This window comes from Malus domestica, chromosome 02 (genome assembly GCF_042453785.1).
Source record: "Malus domestica chromosome 02, GDT2T_hap1".
NCBI lineage: Eukaryota > Viridiplantae > Streptophyta > Magnoliopsida > Rosales > Rosaceae > Malus > Malus domestica.
In genome coordinates this window covers 9,449,166-9,467,500 of record NC_091662.1, presented here as the reverse complement: position 1 = coordinate 9,467,500, position 18,335 = coordinate 9,449,166, and the positions used below count along the sequence as shown (strand labels likewise).

Here is an 18,335-nt window from a genome sequence, read left to right as displayed (position 1 = left end):
AATTTCTCCTTAGAATGATTCATGCAATCACACAGAGTCACATGCATACGTTCTATGGATGAACCGTATGAAAGAGCCAAGCTTTCCCCTCAATTTCTTAGAAATTTTTCATATTAAAGAAACAGAGAATTTTTATACCCGCATGAACTTGGAGAAGAGCTAAATTGACTTCAAGTGTGGAGTTTTATTCTAAGAAGTCGTGTTATTAGTAATGGAACAAAAACTTTAAACATTATTATTGTACTCCTTAGATCTGAAAACTTACACAAACTGCTCATTCGATATGGGTCTGGCACATCTCCTTTGGCTTGTAAGCCAAACCACACCAACAATATCTTCAATCCTCCTATGTCTTAACCCTAAACTCTAAACTTACTCAAACCAATAGTTTACAGATGTCTGTTATAATGCAGTTATGCAAAGTTAGTTTCAATAGAAAATACTATTCTCGAATGATTTTTCCGACCCAAGGAAAAGAAGTCTCCGATGATTAGGTGATGTGACTAAACTGACAGAGCCAAGCAAAGATCTTCTCCTACCTATATTCCAAACGTAAAATCTTGAAGTTCAAATCTTCTATACTCCTTTTGTATGTGGTTTTTTTTTTGTGGTTCTCCTTAATTTGGTAGTTATAAACTTAACACATATCAACCACATAACTATTGAAAAGCCATACATAAAATAAGTACAGAATATTAAATAAAATTCATAAGGAAATCTACATCAATGATTTGGTGAAATGACTCAAATATAGAGAGCACCAAATGTCCCCAAGGTCTACACGTCAACTTCTAGTGTGGTCATGAGTCATGACTTCTATGCAAACATTTACCAAAAGTCTAATAGAGACATGACTAGTACAAGTCACTCGTGCATACAATAATATGTTACATATCTTAATTATCCCAATGGATCGAAATCTCTATATCTATGCAACTTTGGTGTTGGATCTTTTAAATAACTGAGAAAATCTATACAAGGCCACCGATTGGAGGACTGGCCCGCCACAGTTCAATAAATTAAAAATGAAGGGCAATGTGGGCAAAGTCGGTGATGACTCGTGAGGCTTTTGCCACAAACAATTGGGGCCTCAAATTATTTAAGCAATAATGTTACCTGAAATTGTGACAAAGTAACATGCTCTCCATATTAACCCAAAAGTCTTGTCACTCTCACCTTTCATCAATATATATAAACGTATTCCAAGATATAGTGAGACCAAAAACCTCAAACTTGAGCTCTTGTGAAACATAAAGAACAGCTTCAACCATGGCTGCCAAGTACAAAGTCAGATCAATCAGCCTACCCTCAAGATCACACCCCACCACTCTTAGGGTTGAAGAAGAGCTGAGTAGGCTCCAAACATCTTCATCTTTTGCTTCAATCTGCAAAGATCTATGTGGACTAGAGGAGTTGTATGATTGTGTGGATGATCTTTTACAGATGGCATCAACCCAAAAACTCCTTTCTCATTACCAACAAGAGAAGTGTATGGATGAGTTGTTGGATGGATCACTGAGGCTCTTGGACATATGTGGCATCACAAGGGATGTCATGTCACAAATCAAGGAACATGTTAGAGACCTTCAATCTGCTCTTAGGAGGAGAAAGGGAGACTCAAGCATAGAAAGCAGCATTGCAAATTACAATTGTTTCAGAAAGAAGATGAAGAAGGATGCCAAGAAATTGATCACATCACTGAAGCAAGTAGACAACAAAGCATCACAGCATCTAGAGCAAGATCAGCATGCTTCCGCGGTGACTCGAGTTCTTAAAGAAGTGTTTGGTAAGAACATGTCTATCTTTCAATCCCTATTGGTCTTCCTAGTAGTTCCAGTTTCAAAGCCAAGGTCAAAGAAGTGGTCTTTGGTATCAAAGTTTATGCACAAGGGAGTGATAGCATGTGAAGATCAGAATAAGGATATTAATGGCCATGAGTTGGATGGTGTTGATGCTGCTCTCTACTCTCTATGCAAATCTTCATCAGCTCCTACAGAAGGTGCTAATGTTGAGAAGATTCAAAACGCACATAAAAAATTGAAGGCTTTGGAAGTCACCGTTGAAGGCCTTGAGAATGGTTTGGATAGCGTTTTTAGGCGCTTGATTAAAACAAGAGCTTTTCTTTTGAACATAATCTCACAATGATGTGTTTTAAAAGGCCGCAGTTATTTGTTTCAAAGCCTCTAAGGCATCCACATTTTATTAGGGTTTCCATTGGGATTAACACTTTTTGATACATTTGTTAAATGTATAGCCATACAATGAAATACAATCGAATCGACACCTTGAATCACATCAAGATATTTCTTTCCTTTATCTTTTAGGTAATCGTCTTGTGATTTGTATCCCAAAAGCATCAATATCGCAAACCCTAAACAACTTGCAAGGCTAGTGAAACTTTTGGAGGAATTTGATTTTCTAGGAACAGGAAGAAAACCATTAAAGAGGTTTATTCTTGCCTACGTCATCCTCTCTTCAGCTGTCTTGTTCAACAAGAGGCATCAGAAAACTAAGGATGTCATCATCTTATAGCTTTATTTCATACATATGAAAGGGCTTCGATCAGATAACTAATGTTATGTCATCATCCTGTAACTTTCTAATGCCGGCCCCCGCAACCTTCTTGGCCAACAAAAAAGACAAATGACACTTTCTTTAGTCACATTGAGGCACATGAGATAATTGATGAGTAATTTATTATATATATTGTTTGGTAATAAATTTAGGGTGATGCTAGAGAGATCATTTTTAGATCATATTTTATAAATATATGATATGTGTTGATTGAAATCTTTATTTAAATATTAAAATAATCGCTTAACCATCAACTTTCGCATTATTTTTTAACAATATTTATAATCTAAAAAGATGATATTTCTAGTATTTTCTATAAATTTATATCATGCCATGGTGCATTGCACATTCTTGAAAAAGTGAACAGCGGGTACAGTCTCCATCAGCCCATTACGAACAACATTACATTATTCTGCTGCACTTGTTGTTCATGTGCCATGATGCATTGCATATTCTTGAAAACGTGAACATCGGGTACAGTCCCCATCTGCCCATTAAGAACAACATTACAACATTATTCTGCTGCACTTGTTGTTCACGTTGCACATTCCCAACATCATACATGATGATCGATGAGTTCATCACTGATATTTCCATCCATCTTAAGTCCCAACCAATTTGATGGATTATTTTAAAAAACCGTGTATGATGTACAAAAATGTTTTCTCATATGCATATGTCTCGGTCTGACGCAGTGGTTTTCAAACTTTAGTTAATTTTGCATGCCGATCCCATGAGTGCATGTGTTTTGCTTCTGAGAACCCAAGAGGGTCATGACTAATTTAAATTAAAATTTGAGGAATGATAGCAACTTCTCCGTTTATCTTCAGGGTTTTCTTTTTAATTTTGTAATGTTGCACAATGAATTGAGCTGTTTATTTTCTAGATCATCTTTTAAAAATTAATTTGCTAAAAATCATCTAAATTTGAAATCGTTTATTCATATAGTGTTTATCCAATAAATAGGTATACCATGCTAACCAGTTAGACACTAGAATTTGATAACATTGATTGAGTAGTTAAATGATTTCTGACTTGGTTGGTTTTTGGCAGAATAATTGATATTTAAATGGTAAAATCATAAATTAAATGATTTTGATTGTTGTGTAACATTACAAAATGAGAAGAGCTGAAAATATCTCAATAAGAGAATCGATAACATCCCCTAAATTTTTTTGTACATAGCTATAGAGCTTGCTCAACATTTCATGCACTAGCTAGACACCAGCCTTGCTATTACGGGCCATGAACATATCATACTTGAAGAGGCTTGGAATAAATCATAATCGATCATAATAATAGATGTTTAGTTCAAATTGGCAAATTGCCCGTTCTTTAACTATGCAGTGTGGTACTGAATTATATATGGAACTAGGTGTATATGTATAATGTATCGTGATATATGATGGTGATGTTGGTGTAAGTTGGGAGACAAGGAGGCATTAAGGCAGTAGATATTCCTCCTATTCTTCTTTACGGATACAACACATTCCTGCATTGGAAATTGATGCTGGCTCAGCTCTACATTATCATGCTTGAAACAAATGAATACACAAATTATATTTCAGGGTCGGCGGCTTAATGCTGGAAAACAATTCTGAGCATCGATCACATGCTCCTTTGTATGCATAATTAATATATATATATAATAAGAAAACATTTATATATCCGTGGTGACATGATTCTTGTTGTCCCCTTTAGATAGTTTTCAGCATGCACTAATTTTCTGTAATATTAATCATGAGTTCTCTCCCTCACATATATATAATAGTAAATTAATTTACAAATATATTATCTCAATCCCGCAGTCAAGATAAAAGCTACAATTCTTCACACATCAGACCAAAACTTGATAAAACCACATGCTCATTTTGTATAAAATTACACACATGCATTAATATAATTTGTTGTTCTTCATAATTAATGAAGCGCAGTTCATTGTCTCTGCAGTGTGCATAAATTAACCCCATTCTCTGCTTAACACAAATAGTAATTAAAATATACAAATATCTTCCTCCTATAGTTATATAAACCCTGTATTAATTCTATCTTCCTTTATCTAGCTAGTTGATATATGTTTACTCCCGAAACATGTGAGAGTGCTATTATTACTAAACCAATTAATTACACAAAAGATGTGTTTATATATTCATACGTCACGTACATTCAATGAGTATAAGCAGAATATTTCTAATGTTATCCCATGCATAATTTGAAGTCATGGGGAGGTCCACGTCGTCCATTTAAATTTAAGGGTATATAATTTTGCCGTCCCATAAGGCCAGTTATATAGATTGCACGCCACGTGGTTTAATAGTCATGCAGACGATGAAGTGATGTGGTGGCCAACGGCTCAGCTGCATGGTTGATCCTATCAGCTTGGCAACCATGGGATATAATAAGGAAGACAAATGGACAACATGTGAAGGGGCTTATCCTAAGCCAAAAGAGATGGAAAAGACTCATTTTATTCGTTTATGCTAATTCAGTTTGCTGGATAACACTTGATTACTAGATTTTAATAGGAAATTAAGAAATAAACTACACACATGCACGCAAATGATCCATGCCAATCGAACAAAGAGTTGTCCTTAGGCTTAAATCATTAGAAAACATTTGCACTTAACCATAGTATAGTTCATTTATACTAAACATATGCATGCACATCGATATCGTATGTATTCGATAATACTCCTTCGGAGAGACTAGTTAAAAATTTTGTGGGAAAATTAATGTTAGTATTATTGTTAGTTTTATTGGTTTTCTTGTGGGTTAAGGTTATGATTTTTTTTTTCTTTTTGTTTTAAGATTATATTTTTTTTTTACCCTTTAGGGATCAGGGGATGTTTTAGTTTAAATAGTAAACATTGTAACTCGTAGAATAATAAGTTAGTCACAATGTAGTCTTAATGAGTTTTGTAGTCTTCATGGTAATCTTGTAGTGTTTCTTTGTTTTCGATTAATAGAGTATTATTTTTTCTAGTTTTATATCCTGTTTATTTGTAGAGTAATCTAATTTTCAACTTAGTATCTGAACAAGTTCAATCCTTGAAAATTTAATTTGCTTTGGTTGGTATCAGTTTTGTTGTCATGTTTGTTTGTTTTGTCTCGTTTGATCTATGAGTTTAGACTGTTTGATAAGTAGAGTTTCTCTATATTTATAAGTGAAAAATCTAATAATATTTCTTTTTATTTGTAAGTGTAAAACCTCAAATTCGACTAACTTTAGTTAACGAATTTGATGCACCCCATTACATAAGGCTCTAATTATGTTCGTGGTTTTAATTCAGTCCTCTTTTTCTCCATGCCAGAGAGGGGGTGAAAACTTGAATAAAATAAATCCCTAGCCTTTGGGCCCCATTACTGGGCTAACTACGTATTCAACTCCACCAAGGGCCAAAACCCAAATTAACTAGCCATGAGCAAGAGCAGCATCAATTCATGAGTTGCACGTGGACTGACCATGTCCACACAAAAAATTATAAGTGTGACGCATGGATGTCATTTTCTTAATTTTGTTAGGCATACATGTTTAACAATTTTATATTGGTTAGCCGACGTGCTCTCAATAATGTTGCATTTTTCTTTTCATGCTATAGCATAGTGGATTATCTCCCTTGCATTCACATAGGTTTTCTCGATTCAGCAAGAATCAAGAAGTTTTTAATGGGCAGATCAAGTGCATGCCAAAAAGTTTATATTCTATATAGGTGGCATAAACCCATGTCTATAAAATATAGTCCTCAATCATTGAAATTTAGAGGATACATCATGTTAGGTTTTTATTTTGGAAAATACATCATGTTAGGTTGGGGGTGAATATTTGGTGATAATTAATAGGGAACTTTAATGAAAAGCATCCGGTACTATTCACTTTAACGAAAAATCACATTTTTACACTAAAAAATCAATCCTGGTACTATTCACTTTACCCTTTATTTTGTCCTTATCATTAAAACTCAAAGTTTTCAAGCCCTTTTCATTAGTTTTCCTTAATTAATATTCTTAGATCCAATCAGTTTGAGCCAAATTGCATTTTGATCAATATTTGTGAATTTTTGCACATTGATTGTGGCGTTTCGTTGGTTGAATTGTATTTTTCACCGATTGAGAGGAGTATTCGAATTTGGACCTTATTCGGTTAGTTAGGTAGGTATCGCCAGATCAAGAGCTAACTTACGAATGAGTTTATAAGTTTGTATGCTAACCCCTGTGGTGTTAGATTCTAATTTTTGTCCTTTTGGTTAGGGGTGGACATGGTTTGGTTCGGTGCGGTTTTGAGTGAAACTAAAATTGAACTGAAATCGAAATCTTTTGCGGTTTGGTTCGGTACGGTTTTGAAGCCAAAACCGAAATGAAACCAAACCGTGTGGTTTGGTTCGGTACGGTTTCAAATGGTTTCGGTTCGGTTCTTAAGAAAAAAATGTACAGTTTAAAATTTATACTTATCTACGCATAAGACGGTGTCATTTTTCAATTTTCATACAATATATTAATCTATGAACCCATGTCCACAATCAATACATTGAGTAAGGGTATTTTGATAATCTAATTTCATCTAAAATTGGGATACTGTGTGTAGCAAACTAGCAGCAAATGCATAGCTCCTAAAATCAAATAAATTCTTTGACATGAAACAAAACTTTTAACCACGTATCAACCTTATAATGGATGAAACAAACTAAAAATTGGCAGGCACTAGTTTGTGGGGTGTATGTGGGTGTGTGTGTGAGAGAGAGAGAGATAGAGAGAGAGAGAGAGTGCGAGAGAACTGTTGACAGCAAGGCATTCATTTAAATCTTCTCCATTTGGAAGCATTCTCTTAGGTTGCCGTTGCCAAGTGTAGCATCAATATGTTTTCTAAGCTGAGCACCCTTGCTCCCTAAAATCAAATAAGTGCAATTATGAAGCCAAAAACTTGCAGCAAATGCACAGTTCTTACAATCAATGCATTGAGTGATGAATGATGATATTCTAGTGTGGTTGAGTCCATACTAAATATATGAATTCTAACAAACAACCAATTAAAGCATGACATCTAATATGGACATTTCATTAAATGTTTATTAATTTTTGCGGTACGGTTCGGTTTTGGTGTTTTGGTGCGGTTTTCAAAAGCCAAAACCGAAACCAAACCGTTTTCTACATTGCAGTTTGGTTTCAAAATCGAAACCGTTTCAAAACCGCAAAACTGAACCATTCAGTGCGATCCGATTTGGTTCGTGTTTCGGTTTCAGTTTTTGGTTCCAAGTGCCCACCCCTACTTTTGGTTAGGTACCTTCTTTTTTGCCAAAAGGTTAGGTACATTATTAGGGATGACAATTTTAATCGTTAAACTTGATAATCGTGGATAATCGCCCGAATAGATTGGATTTGGATATGAAAATTCAGGTATATTTTGGGTATGGGCAAAAACCGTGAATATTATTTTGTTATGGTTTTGGATATGGTCATAGGGGCCCCCAATTTATATCTGTCCCCAAATTCGAATCGAATAATATATAATATTAAAGTATTAAAATACACATGTGCACACACATATGTATATTCATTATTCGCCAAATCCCTTACTTTGAGTGTAAATACAAAAATTGCATTATGTGAGTTGCCTTTTACGGGAAAGTTCATAAGTCTTGATATGAATCAAAATCTATGAGAATTCAATGGTACTTATGAGAGATATCAAAGATCAGCCAACATCATCAATGTTTAACTTTAATTTTTATGCTCCACAAGATCCATTCATTTTAATGACGAAATTAATATTTACTAAATTATCATGAGTTAATTGAACGAATATATTTTTTGTATTGTCAAAGATGGATATAAACGTTAATCGATGAGGAATCCGTTATCCGGCGGGTATGGTTATGGATAATACACGATGGTTAATTTGCGGTTAGTGATAGATATAACATTTATGTCCCCAAACTGAACTGTTGCCATCCCTAATTATGATTGTACCTAACGTAAGACCTAAATCAAAATGTAATTTCACCAGAGTTAAATAAAGAAAATGTCATTTTATAATGACAATCTAATTTTCTATTAATGAAATTCAATTTTGCTCAATTAACTCACAATACCTACATAATTGATCCCATTAGCTCAAAGCTAATCAATCTTACATAATTCGAGTTCAACAAAAAAGTTTACTTGCACTCAGTAATTAACTTAAGTTTGTAAATGTTAGAATCGAAACCCTACGATATTCGTATAGAACATACTTGGTGCAAATCATATAAAAACACAAAATAAGGTGAGAAGAATATATAATACCATGTATTGAATTCTATATAATTTTGGAATTTCTCTATAACTTTGGAACAATTGTACAAAATGGTTCTTGAACATGGTACAATCCTGTAAAATGTGGATGCCATGACTGATTCTGTAGATATCTTAGAGCTTCAAGGTGTAAGGACATTAAGTAGAGACACTCTATGTTGCAATAGGCATCTGAAGAGTCTTTCCAATCCAGCCTCAAGGCCAGATATGCTGCAATCAAGTGTGTCTAGTCTCCACCGAACCACCTGCACATCAGTCTTGGGATCACTCTTTCTGGTATTACCACGTAGTGAGCAAAGAGCAACATCAACACTTCCCACTTCATTGTAAACCTTTTGGTCTTTTTGTGCGGCTGCGAATTTCGCTGCCATTAGTTTCGGCACCAATGACCATTTGCTACCCTTAGCGCTGGTTTCAGGCATGGATAGAAACATGAAAAGGGATTGAAATGCGGAAATTGTTACATCGCTTAATTCTCTTAACATTTTAAGCACTATTTGTACATTGTAGTCGCAATCCAACAGATGGAATGACCCAAGATTTGTTTCCATTTTCTTCAAATCTCTGAGGCTCTTTGCAATGCTCTTCCTTGCCTTTTTTCGGAAGCAAATGTAGGAATGAACGCTGGTTTCAATGCTTGAAGCTCCGGTCCTCCTGCGCAATGCAGATTGGATGTTCTGAACATGTTCCTTCATTGTCAAGAGTATGTCTCTTGCACTAGCACATGAGTCTAGCAACCCTACTGACCCGTCAAGTGCTTCTTCCACAAGTGCTTTGCACTGCTGGTTGAGAAGTGCTTGTTGGGTCAGTGGAGAGAGAACAAGTTCCTCAATGCAATTGTACAACTCTGCTAGACCAGACAAGCCCACCAGAAGATCCTCACTCACTAGAGAACTTGAAAATTTGGAAGCCTTTAACTTGTTTAAATCTGACTCAATTTTTTGGGATTTAGGGTTTAGCCTAGATGGTAGGCTAATAGACCTCAGAGGCACTATGGATGCAAATGAAACAGCCATTTACTTTTGCAAACAGTCTGTAATATTCTTACACAAACTGGAAATAAACCCTGAACTAATTTGGAAAACCTCAACGCTCAAAATCTCTATATATAACATCAAATTATGAGGATTACATTTATGTCCTTTTTTGGTGCCAACCCAGTACGGTCGGCATGTGATCGCCCTGCAATTTGAAGATCCTGTATCAAATTTGGCCAACAACCCACAAATTCCACATCTTTTTTTACTCAGTTTATGAATTTAGGTCTGATTTCTTTTAGGGTTTTGGACCCTCAATGTGCAAACAGCAATGTACAGGCCGTGTGAACCGTATGCCTCCTTGCCTCCCCCAATCATTTACCTGCCCATTCTCTCTCTATCAAAATTTTATGGACACGGGAAACATAAGTCATATGACGTATCATTTCACGAGTTATAATAAGAGTGAACGACGTGGTTGATATTTCACACTTCTAAATATATTAATATATAAAAATTCACGTGTTATAATTTGAGTAAAACAATAACGTCACATGACCGTGTTTCAAATTCACCGCACAATTGCTCCACAATCAGAACTCAATCATATATAATCATTTGGATCGATTATTTATGGAACATGAAAGGCTGGCAAGTGCTTTGCTGGTCAGTGGAGAGAAGCCGAAGGAAGGTATCAGTAGGTTTAAAAACAAAAGAAAACAACAACATTGAGACAAGATTTAAGCATAAATCTATACGCCTCAAATACAAGAATCTAGCTAGGGTTTGCTGGCTATGGTAGTAATAATAAGGGAACTTTAACGAAAAGCACCCGGTACTGTTCACTTTAACGAAAAACCATATTTTTACACTAAAAAGTCAATCATGGTACTATTCACTTTACCCTTTATTTTGTCCTTATCATTAAAACTCAAAGTTTTCAAACTCTTTTCATTAGTTTTTCTTAATAATAATTGTAATTAGCTAAGTTCATCTAACCAAAATGGCCAGGTTCATCTAATCAATTAATCATTGATTTCCCTATCATTTTGTGTAAATTAATCACTGATTTCTGTATCGTTTTGTGTACCATATAGACCCAATTTTTAATTCAGAGACAATGAAACATTTTGACACTTATTTTAATTCACCTTTTAATTAGGATTATAGATAAACATATTTGGGTTAGGAGGGGCGGCAGGTTGTTGCCAATTAGTGTCACAAAAGAGCCTAAACCTCAGGAGTTAAAAATGCACCTTGTATTGTTTGTATCAAATGCATTTTGCATATTGTTGTTGGAAGAACGCAAACCTAGCAAACCCTAAATCAAAGACAAAGAGTAATGCTACACTCTTTGTTGCATTTTTTAGGCCACTCTTTTCTGCCTTTGCTTATTTGTGTTCACTAAATAGACAACAAGGACACAAATATGAATAGGTCAGTTGGTCAAGGCAATTCGTCCACCCACTTGCAACTAAGTTATAAATCTCCTCCTCTAAGTTAGAGTAAATTAAATAGTTTAGATTTATCACATTAGTTAAAATAAATGAACAACCTATTGGATCGCCGGAGACCATATTTTCCCCATCTCCATCTAGTGTTCCATAGTTATTTCTTGGTTAGATGCAGTGAGTTTGATGGTGGCCACGCTTCATGTAGTTGTAGTTCACATGATTTAGGCTTCTGGATTGTTTCAGGGTTTTGGTGGTCTTGTATTGTGAGTTATTTAGTTGTTTGTGTGGATTTGCCCATTAGAAGTGTCGATTTTATAGTTTTGTTTTTGTTTACTAATTTTCCAGTTTATTTGATGAAATTACTTTTAAAAACATAAACCAACAACTGAATTCTTACCCCGCTAAGTAGGGTCAGCTGCATAAATCCTAAAACGATACTGCACTTGATTTTACACCAAGTCTTCAATTACCTTCAAGTACTCCATGTTCGGGTTTATTTGTGGTTAAAAGTCGAATAGAGAAGTAATATGTACCATCAACTATCCAGGATTAGGGAATTAGAAATATTCGGAATAATGACATCCCACTCAATTGTTAATGCAAATCTGAACAGACAGATATCATTTGGATAACCTTTCTTAAAGGCCTTTTGACTCAATTTGTACAAGCTAGTTTTTCATGCAACCACCCAATCAAGAAGAAAGGCCATTTTTGTACTTGTATGGACAGCAGCAGACAATTACAGCTCCACAGAAGTAGCTCATCGACAACGAATAGCAGATAGTGTCTGATGCAGAATCCGGTGGAGAAGTTTGTCTGCGACCATGGGGACTTTGTTGGAGGATATCTGTCAAGAGGGTAAAATGTTTGTCTGGATGGTGAATACAAAAATGGTGGAATTCAGCGTCCGGAGATTATTATGCCCGTCATTTACTCTGGCTCCACTGGATGCTCAAACTTTCCTGTAAATTGCAACTCTTTGTAGCATGATTAGCATCACAAAATCTAGTATAGATCTTACAGCCAATGACTAGACGTGTGAAAATTCTAGTGGCTTCCTGTCCAGGGCTTTCCAGTTGGGGATTTTGTCTTTGTTGCAGTTCATCAGAAGAGTCGTTTGGCCTGGTGAAGATAGACTCGGGATTGCTAACGTCCTACATGCAGTCTTGTTGCTTCACCAGGGACCATTGTTGACAACTCAAACAACCTCCAACAGTCCTGTAACGAAACTGGTGGCCCAAAATAACAAGAAGTGTTTCAATCTAGTCAGGACATTGTAGGGTGAAGGCCTTACTTGCATGATAATTGGAAAAGAAAAATCACAATTCACATTTCTAACCTTATTTTGAGAACATATCTAGCCTTAGTACACATTGCACAAGTAGCGAAAGACACATAAACATCATGGTTATGTTTTGGACATCAAGTACTAAAAATAAGCATTGATGTTAAAATAGTTCTACACTTTCAATTTCCACCATCAAAGGGAGTTCAAAGTCGGGATTGCAGTCAAACCAAGATGACAAACTCTGATTTCCAATTTAACAACCTAATTCAATTTGAAAATGATCTAAACCTAGGAAACTAGAAAGCATACAAATCAAAATAACTTTGGCATACCACATAGGAAAAAAAAATTCTGCATTTTCAAGTGTTGCCAAAATGGAAAACGAATACTCACAATTCACTACAGCACTTTTAAATCTGTGTAATATCTCTTTTCAAATCAACATTAAACAAACATAGATGTCACTGAAAACAATCAAGCTGAAACAACAGCAAAATCCAAGCTTTGTATATGTCATAGAGCACTTCTGCCAATACGGGAATTGATAACATTACACCAGCACCTTCAGTTACAAAGATAAATGAAATCACAGGACATTCAAAAACTATTAGAATTCGCCAAGCAAACATAGTTGTACAAATTAGAGGAAATACCAGTTAGACAGCAAGACCTTGCTCCCTTGCTTTCTTAAGCCACTTCAGTGTACCCTCCAAAGTCGTGTAAGCAGCAACATCAGTTACACTCTTACTCTCAACTGCATAATCAAACACTTCGTAAGCATCTGCAACCCTACCCTCCCTACAAAGTGCCCTCACAAGTGTAGCATAAGAAGCTGTATCAAGCTTCATCCCACATTCTTTCATCAGCCCATACAATTCTAACCCTTTCTCTAAAAGTTTTGACTTGCATAATCCATGAAGCAACGTATTATACGTGCAAACATTTGGTTGGCACCCCTGTGCTTGCATCTCCTCCAACAACTCCATTGCACCCAAGACATCCCCCTTCCGACACATTCCATTCATCAATGAAGTGTATGTCACCGCATCCGGGAAATGTCCCATTTCCACCATGACACCCAGATACTTCTTAGCCTCCATAATCCTTCCACATTTCGATAACCCAAAAATCAAAGTATTATACGTTACAAGATCAGGCTCCACGCCCTCCTCCTTCATTTTCTTGAAAACATCAACTGCCTCTTTGCCCAAATTCAATTTACAAAAACCTTTCATAATTGTATTGTAAATATAGCAATCAGGCTTAAATCCCTCCTCAGCTAACATTTCCACTAACTTAGTCGCCTCGCGTAAATTCTCTCTATTCGTCACATTGTCAATCAAAATAGTATAAGTGACAAGATCAGGCTTTAAATTCAAAGAACTTTTCATACTTTCAATAAACTCATAAACACTACTCACAGATCTCGACTTGCAGAGACACTTCACCAGAAAATTGTATGTATAACTGTCCGGGGCTGCGTTTTTCATCGCCATTTCTTTAACCAATTCAACAGCGAGGTCAACATTACCGGCAGAACAGAGTGACCGGACAGCGATATCTGTGGTGACCTTATCGGGACTGAAGCCATTGGTGAGCATAAAGTTGAGTACCTGGTGTACGGACCCCAGTGTCTCATCCCCTGCTTTGCAGGACTGGGAGAGCAAAACATGGTAGGTCGATTTGTCGGGGGAGAACGCAGGGTGTGTTTTGATCATGTGGTTGAAGAGAGATATGGAGTCGTTGACGGTGGAGATTGCGGCGTAGGATTGGAGCAGGGCGTTGTGGACGCGGAGGTCGAGTGGGGATTTCGTGGCGGCGACGATGGAGGTGAAGACACTCTTGGCGTCGGAGATGTTTGGGGAGGTGAAGGGGTTGCGGAAGGAGGTGGGTTCCTGGGTTTTCTCGGAAAGTTGGGGTGGGATTTTCCTGGTGGGTTTCTTGGGAAAGTTATGGGGCTTGCGAGATGGGGATTCGTTTGGGATTAAAGATTGTGGCTTTTTGATGATGGAGGTTGAAACTGATGAGCGCAGAGATGGTGGGATTTTCCCCATTTAGGGTTTAGATTTCTTCGTCGAGGATAGGTCTGTGAGGTTGAACAGGTTAGGGTTTTGCAGGGGTTTGAGATTTGGGGATTTTGTGTTGGGGTGGGGGCTCTAAAGACTTGTATTTTGGACGACACGTCGTAAACTGCAATGAATATCGATAGATATGATATTAGTGGCTTTCGATGAAAATGATGGATATTTGCTAAAAAATGTAGACATTTAAAATGAAACTTTATAGAATGACATATGGGAGTTTGTTAATTTTTAATTGAGATGTCAAAAATATTGACAAAATATATTGATTTTAGCTGAAATTAAAAAGTTCCTCCGACATCTTGTGAAGTTTAGACTTCACCCCTACTTTCATAATTTCTCTAATTTTTCCAATATTTCCAAAAAAAAAAATCGATCGGAAAAAATTTCACGCACTATTTCAGACTACAGTTATCATATTTTCCGACTCGACCTGCCTTATATAAAATTTGCTATAAGCATTTTCATTAAGGAAGAATGGGCGTGCAAATATGACATGTAGGTAAATCTAGTAGCATTCTTCACAAAATGTCAAAATTAGTAAATAAATATGGGTAAAAAGACATCAACAAACCAAGATTATGCATAACTCATAACCTTAAGGGGACGTTTGTTTGCCCTCACTAAGTAGGATTGGACTGGACTGGACTAAACTCAGAGCAATACTGTGTTTGTTACGCAGCAGGACAACCTTTAGTGGGACTAGCCAGGACTCGCCTCGACAAAGGACTTCACTCCATCTGCTTCTCTTCGTCCGCTTCTCTCCCTTGCTCTGCTTCATCTGCTTCTCTCTCCCTTGCCCATCTATCTGCTTCTCTCTTTCCCAGATCTGAAACACAGCCCACCCACTGCCTAAATCTCAACACCAAAATTAAAACAAAAATTCAAAACAAAAACAACAATCCCCATATAAAAATTCTTCCTTATTCCCAATAATTCCTAGAAAATTCCAAAAAAAAATTATTTTCCCAGAAAATTCCTGAGAAATGGATAGAGAAAGGGAGAGAGTAGCTTTGGTACAAAGAAAAATGGAGAGGCAGAGGAGAGAGTAACTTTAGGGACGATTTTGTAGGAAAAATCGCTTTGAAGGATATTGTTTTGCAGGAAAAAATGAGTGTTGGGGAACGGCACTTACGAGGAAGAAAAGAATGAACTCCCAGGGAGAGGAGACTGTTCCAGACACAAACACAAAGAAAAAGTTTGAATAAAAAATAAAATATTATTGAGTTAATAATAAAATGTGTATTTAATGATATAAAATTATAGTTGGTAACTATTCTTTTTTTTAGTCCTGCATTATACCTAACGCTAATCAGTCCAGCTTAGTCTAGTATAAGCTAATCCAGCTTAGTTCCTAAAGCTAGTCCAGTCCGAGTTAGTCCGGTGCAACAAACGCACCCTAATAGATTACATGATCAGTAATTACAAACTTGCAAACTACGAATTATACAATGTTGCAGACTAAAAAGAGCTTCAAGTATGCTGCAAAAACAGGTAAATGAAGGGGCTTATATGATAACCACCTCGGCTCCTGGTGGTAGTTGTGTTCCAATTAGCTGCAAAGCATGCTCCCTTGTTGCTTCTAATTTCTCCTCCGGTGTAGCAAATTTGGGCCGTATATTGGGCCATATACCTAATTTGACCTTTTCAAGTTCTATGATAAACTTTTCCAGTACTACAGCATTTTCCAACAGGTACATATGGCAAACTCCGTATCGATAGTTGACCCGCCCATCCCAATGAACCCAGAAAATCTCACCTCCTTAAGGCATTGATGAGGACATCTTTTAATCTCCTGCATGTTTCTCGTATAACCATCGCAAACAAGTCCCCATTGTATCTGCAAGAGGGGCATACCACAATCATATTAATCTTCTGACGACAAGTTACTTAAACATGCAAAATTTTGAGAAAAAATGGCGTGCAGTTTAGTTGGTTAAGAGCATCCACCCTCATACCCAAGGTCTCGAGTTTGATTTCTCCTCCCCAGTATCGCTTGTATCAAAAGTTCAAAACATGCAGAAGTTTAATTCAGTAAAGAAAAAAATTGAACACCTTCACTTACTACATTCTCAAATCCTGAAAACTCGTAAACTATACTGATGAAACGAACTTTCCCTTTCTATATGAACAACGGAATTATCAGTAATACAAGGTTGATGATCACATTAATCTATTTGAAAAGTAGAGGATCAAAATATGACTTGTACAAATGTGATAGACGCTTTGCGATGACATAAACCACTCTAATAGATGTATTGATTTTTACCTTCAATGTTAATCTCTGCAAGAAAGGAGATTGCTCTAACAAGGAAGTCAAATCCAGGAGACTTTGCCCATTATTTTGGGCATGTATAATCAACGACAAGTCTTTGAGACTAGTTAAGTCTGGAAATTGTGGGAGCATAATATTTGTCTGAAAGACAGGAACACAAGAAACTTGAAAATGATCAGCCAACAAGTACAAGAAGCTAGGAAAATTTTAAAGTAAATAACAGGTTGAGAGTCTAACCCTTCTCAGATTCATCCACAGGTCGAGAGTCTGTAGGCATGAAAGTCGATCTGATATCGACAGAAGATGTTTGGTAATACTATCAGGTTCGTCTTCTGAGAGAGATACGTTGACGAGCTTGGGTGCATGTTTCAAAAGAATTCCTCTTCTATACACATTTGGTTTGGGATATATAAATGACACAAGATTAGGGGCAGAAATATCAACTCTGACTATGCCACCGCAATAACTTATTTGTAGGAACTTCAACCGGAGTGATGAACCAACTGCTTTCACAGCATAAAGATCGCTTGAGCCAAAAATACTGAGGTGTTCAAGAAGTTGACATTCGGATACAACCAGCCCAACAACTTCATCAGTTATAGGCATGCACATCAAAGAGAGGTGTCTAAGGGACTTAATGCGTGAAACACCAAAAGGGTTGTTGAAAGGCTTCTCCCAAGACTTGGCCTTTTTTTCTATCGATTGGTATATCTCAAGCCATTGAACTTTCTTTTGAATTGCAAATTTGATAAAATCATCGACATTATCCGAGCTATAGCAAGATCCACAAATTCTGACTCCATCTATGGTTGGACCCTGATGCGATCGCAGGACTTCGGTCACCACCGTACACGGTGGTGGTGATGGTGGGTCAATTTGTCTTGGAATCCCATCGGGGTGCCTAGATCTTGAACCGGAACCTGCTGAGGAAGAACCACCTCTGAATTCACCTAAGTTTAAAGGTGTTAAACCCTGGTGCGATTGCCGGATTCGTTGTCTTCTGTTGGTCGCTTCTTCTAGACGACGTCTCTCTGACGGATTAACTGTTGTGGTCCTTATGGAGGTACGTAGATGTTCACCATCATGATGAGCAAAGTTGAGACGTGTAACATGTGTCCACAAATATCTCCACCTCTTAGAGAGGACACTAGTCCTTGCTACTTCCTTAATCCTCAAAGGGGAAATGATGTTAATCAGAATCGCGTCCGGCAGTTGACCAATCCGATCCTCCAAATGATTACTTGTTTCTCCCTTATCACCCAAATTCATTGGAGAGTTTTATCTTGTTTTTTATCATATGTTGATGCAGTTGGAATTTCCATCGAACCTTCTTCGATTTGCTAACTATTGAACTAAATACTGGAACAATTTAGTCAGATAAGCTGCAGATTCTGAGGC

General features: G+C 36.7%; 4 protein-coding genes across 5 annotated transcripts; 1 reads left to right on the top strand and 3 right to left on the bottom strand.

The window, feature by feature from the left end:
* Positions 1 to 1,269: 1,269 nt before the first annotated feature.
* On the top strand, positions 1,270 to 2,145 carry LOC103400510 (uncharacterized). Its single transcript, XM_008339170.4, has one exon. The coding sequence runs from the start codon at positions 1,270 to 1,272 to the stop codon at positions 2,143 to 2,145; it is 876 nt and encodes a 291-aa protein (XP_008337392.2).
* Positions 2,146 to 8,984: 6,839 nt separating this feature from the next.
* LOC103400499 (uncharacterized) lies at positions 8,985 to 9,878 on the bottom strand. The gene has a single exon (XM_008339160.4). The coding sequence runs from the start codon at positions 9,876 to 9,878 to the stop codon at positions 8,985 to 8,987; it is 894 nt and encodes a 297-aa protein (XP_008337382.1).
* Positions 9,879 to 11,857: 1,979 nt separating this feature from the next.
* On the bottom strand, positions 11,858 to 14,745 carry LOC103455758 (pentatricopeptide repeat-containing protein At2g17670). Of its 2 annotated transcripts, none has more exons than XM_008395349.4 (2): positions 13,235 to 14,745; positions 11,858 to 12,522 (listed from the first exon to the last, which is right to left on the bottom strand). In XM_008395349.4, the coding sequence occupies exon 1, from the start codon at positions 14,633 to 14,635 to the stop codon at positions 13,238 to 13,240; it is 1,398 nt and encodes a 465-aa protein (XP_008393571.2). In that variant the 5' UTR covers positions 14,636 to 14,745; the 3' UTR covers positions 11,858 to 12,522; positions 13,235 to 13,237. The 2 variants fall into 2 exon arrangements, with proteins under 2 accessions (XP_008393571.2, XP_017179562.2); XM_017324073.3 differs by lacking the exon at positions 11,858 to 12,522 and adding an exon at positions 12,918 to 13,143 and having other exon boundaries at positions 13,235 to 14,728.
* Positions 14,746 to 15,135: 390 nt separating this feature from the next.
* LOC139192662 (F-box/LRR-repeat protein At3g03360-like) lies at positions 15,136 to 18,335 on the bottom strand. The gene is made up of 4 exons (XM_070814976.1): positions 17,175 to 18,335; positions 16,932 to 17,078; positions 16,061 to 16,502; positions 15,136 to 15,259 (listed from the first exon to the last, which is right to left on the bottom strand). Exons 1-3 carry the CDS (start codon positions 18,204 to 18,206, stop codon positions 16,338 to 16,340), a joined length of 1,344 nt encoding a protein of 447 aa, XP_070671077.1. The 5' UTR covers positions 18,207 to 18,335; the 3' UTR covers positions 15,136 to 15,259; positions 16,061 to 16,337.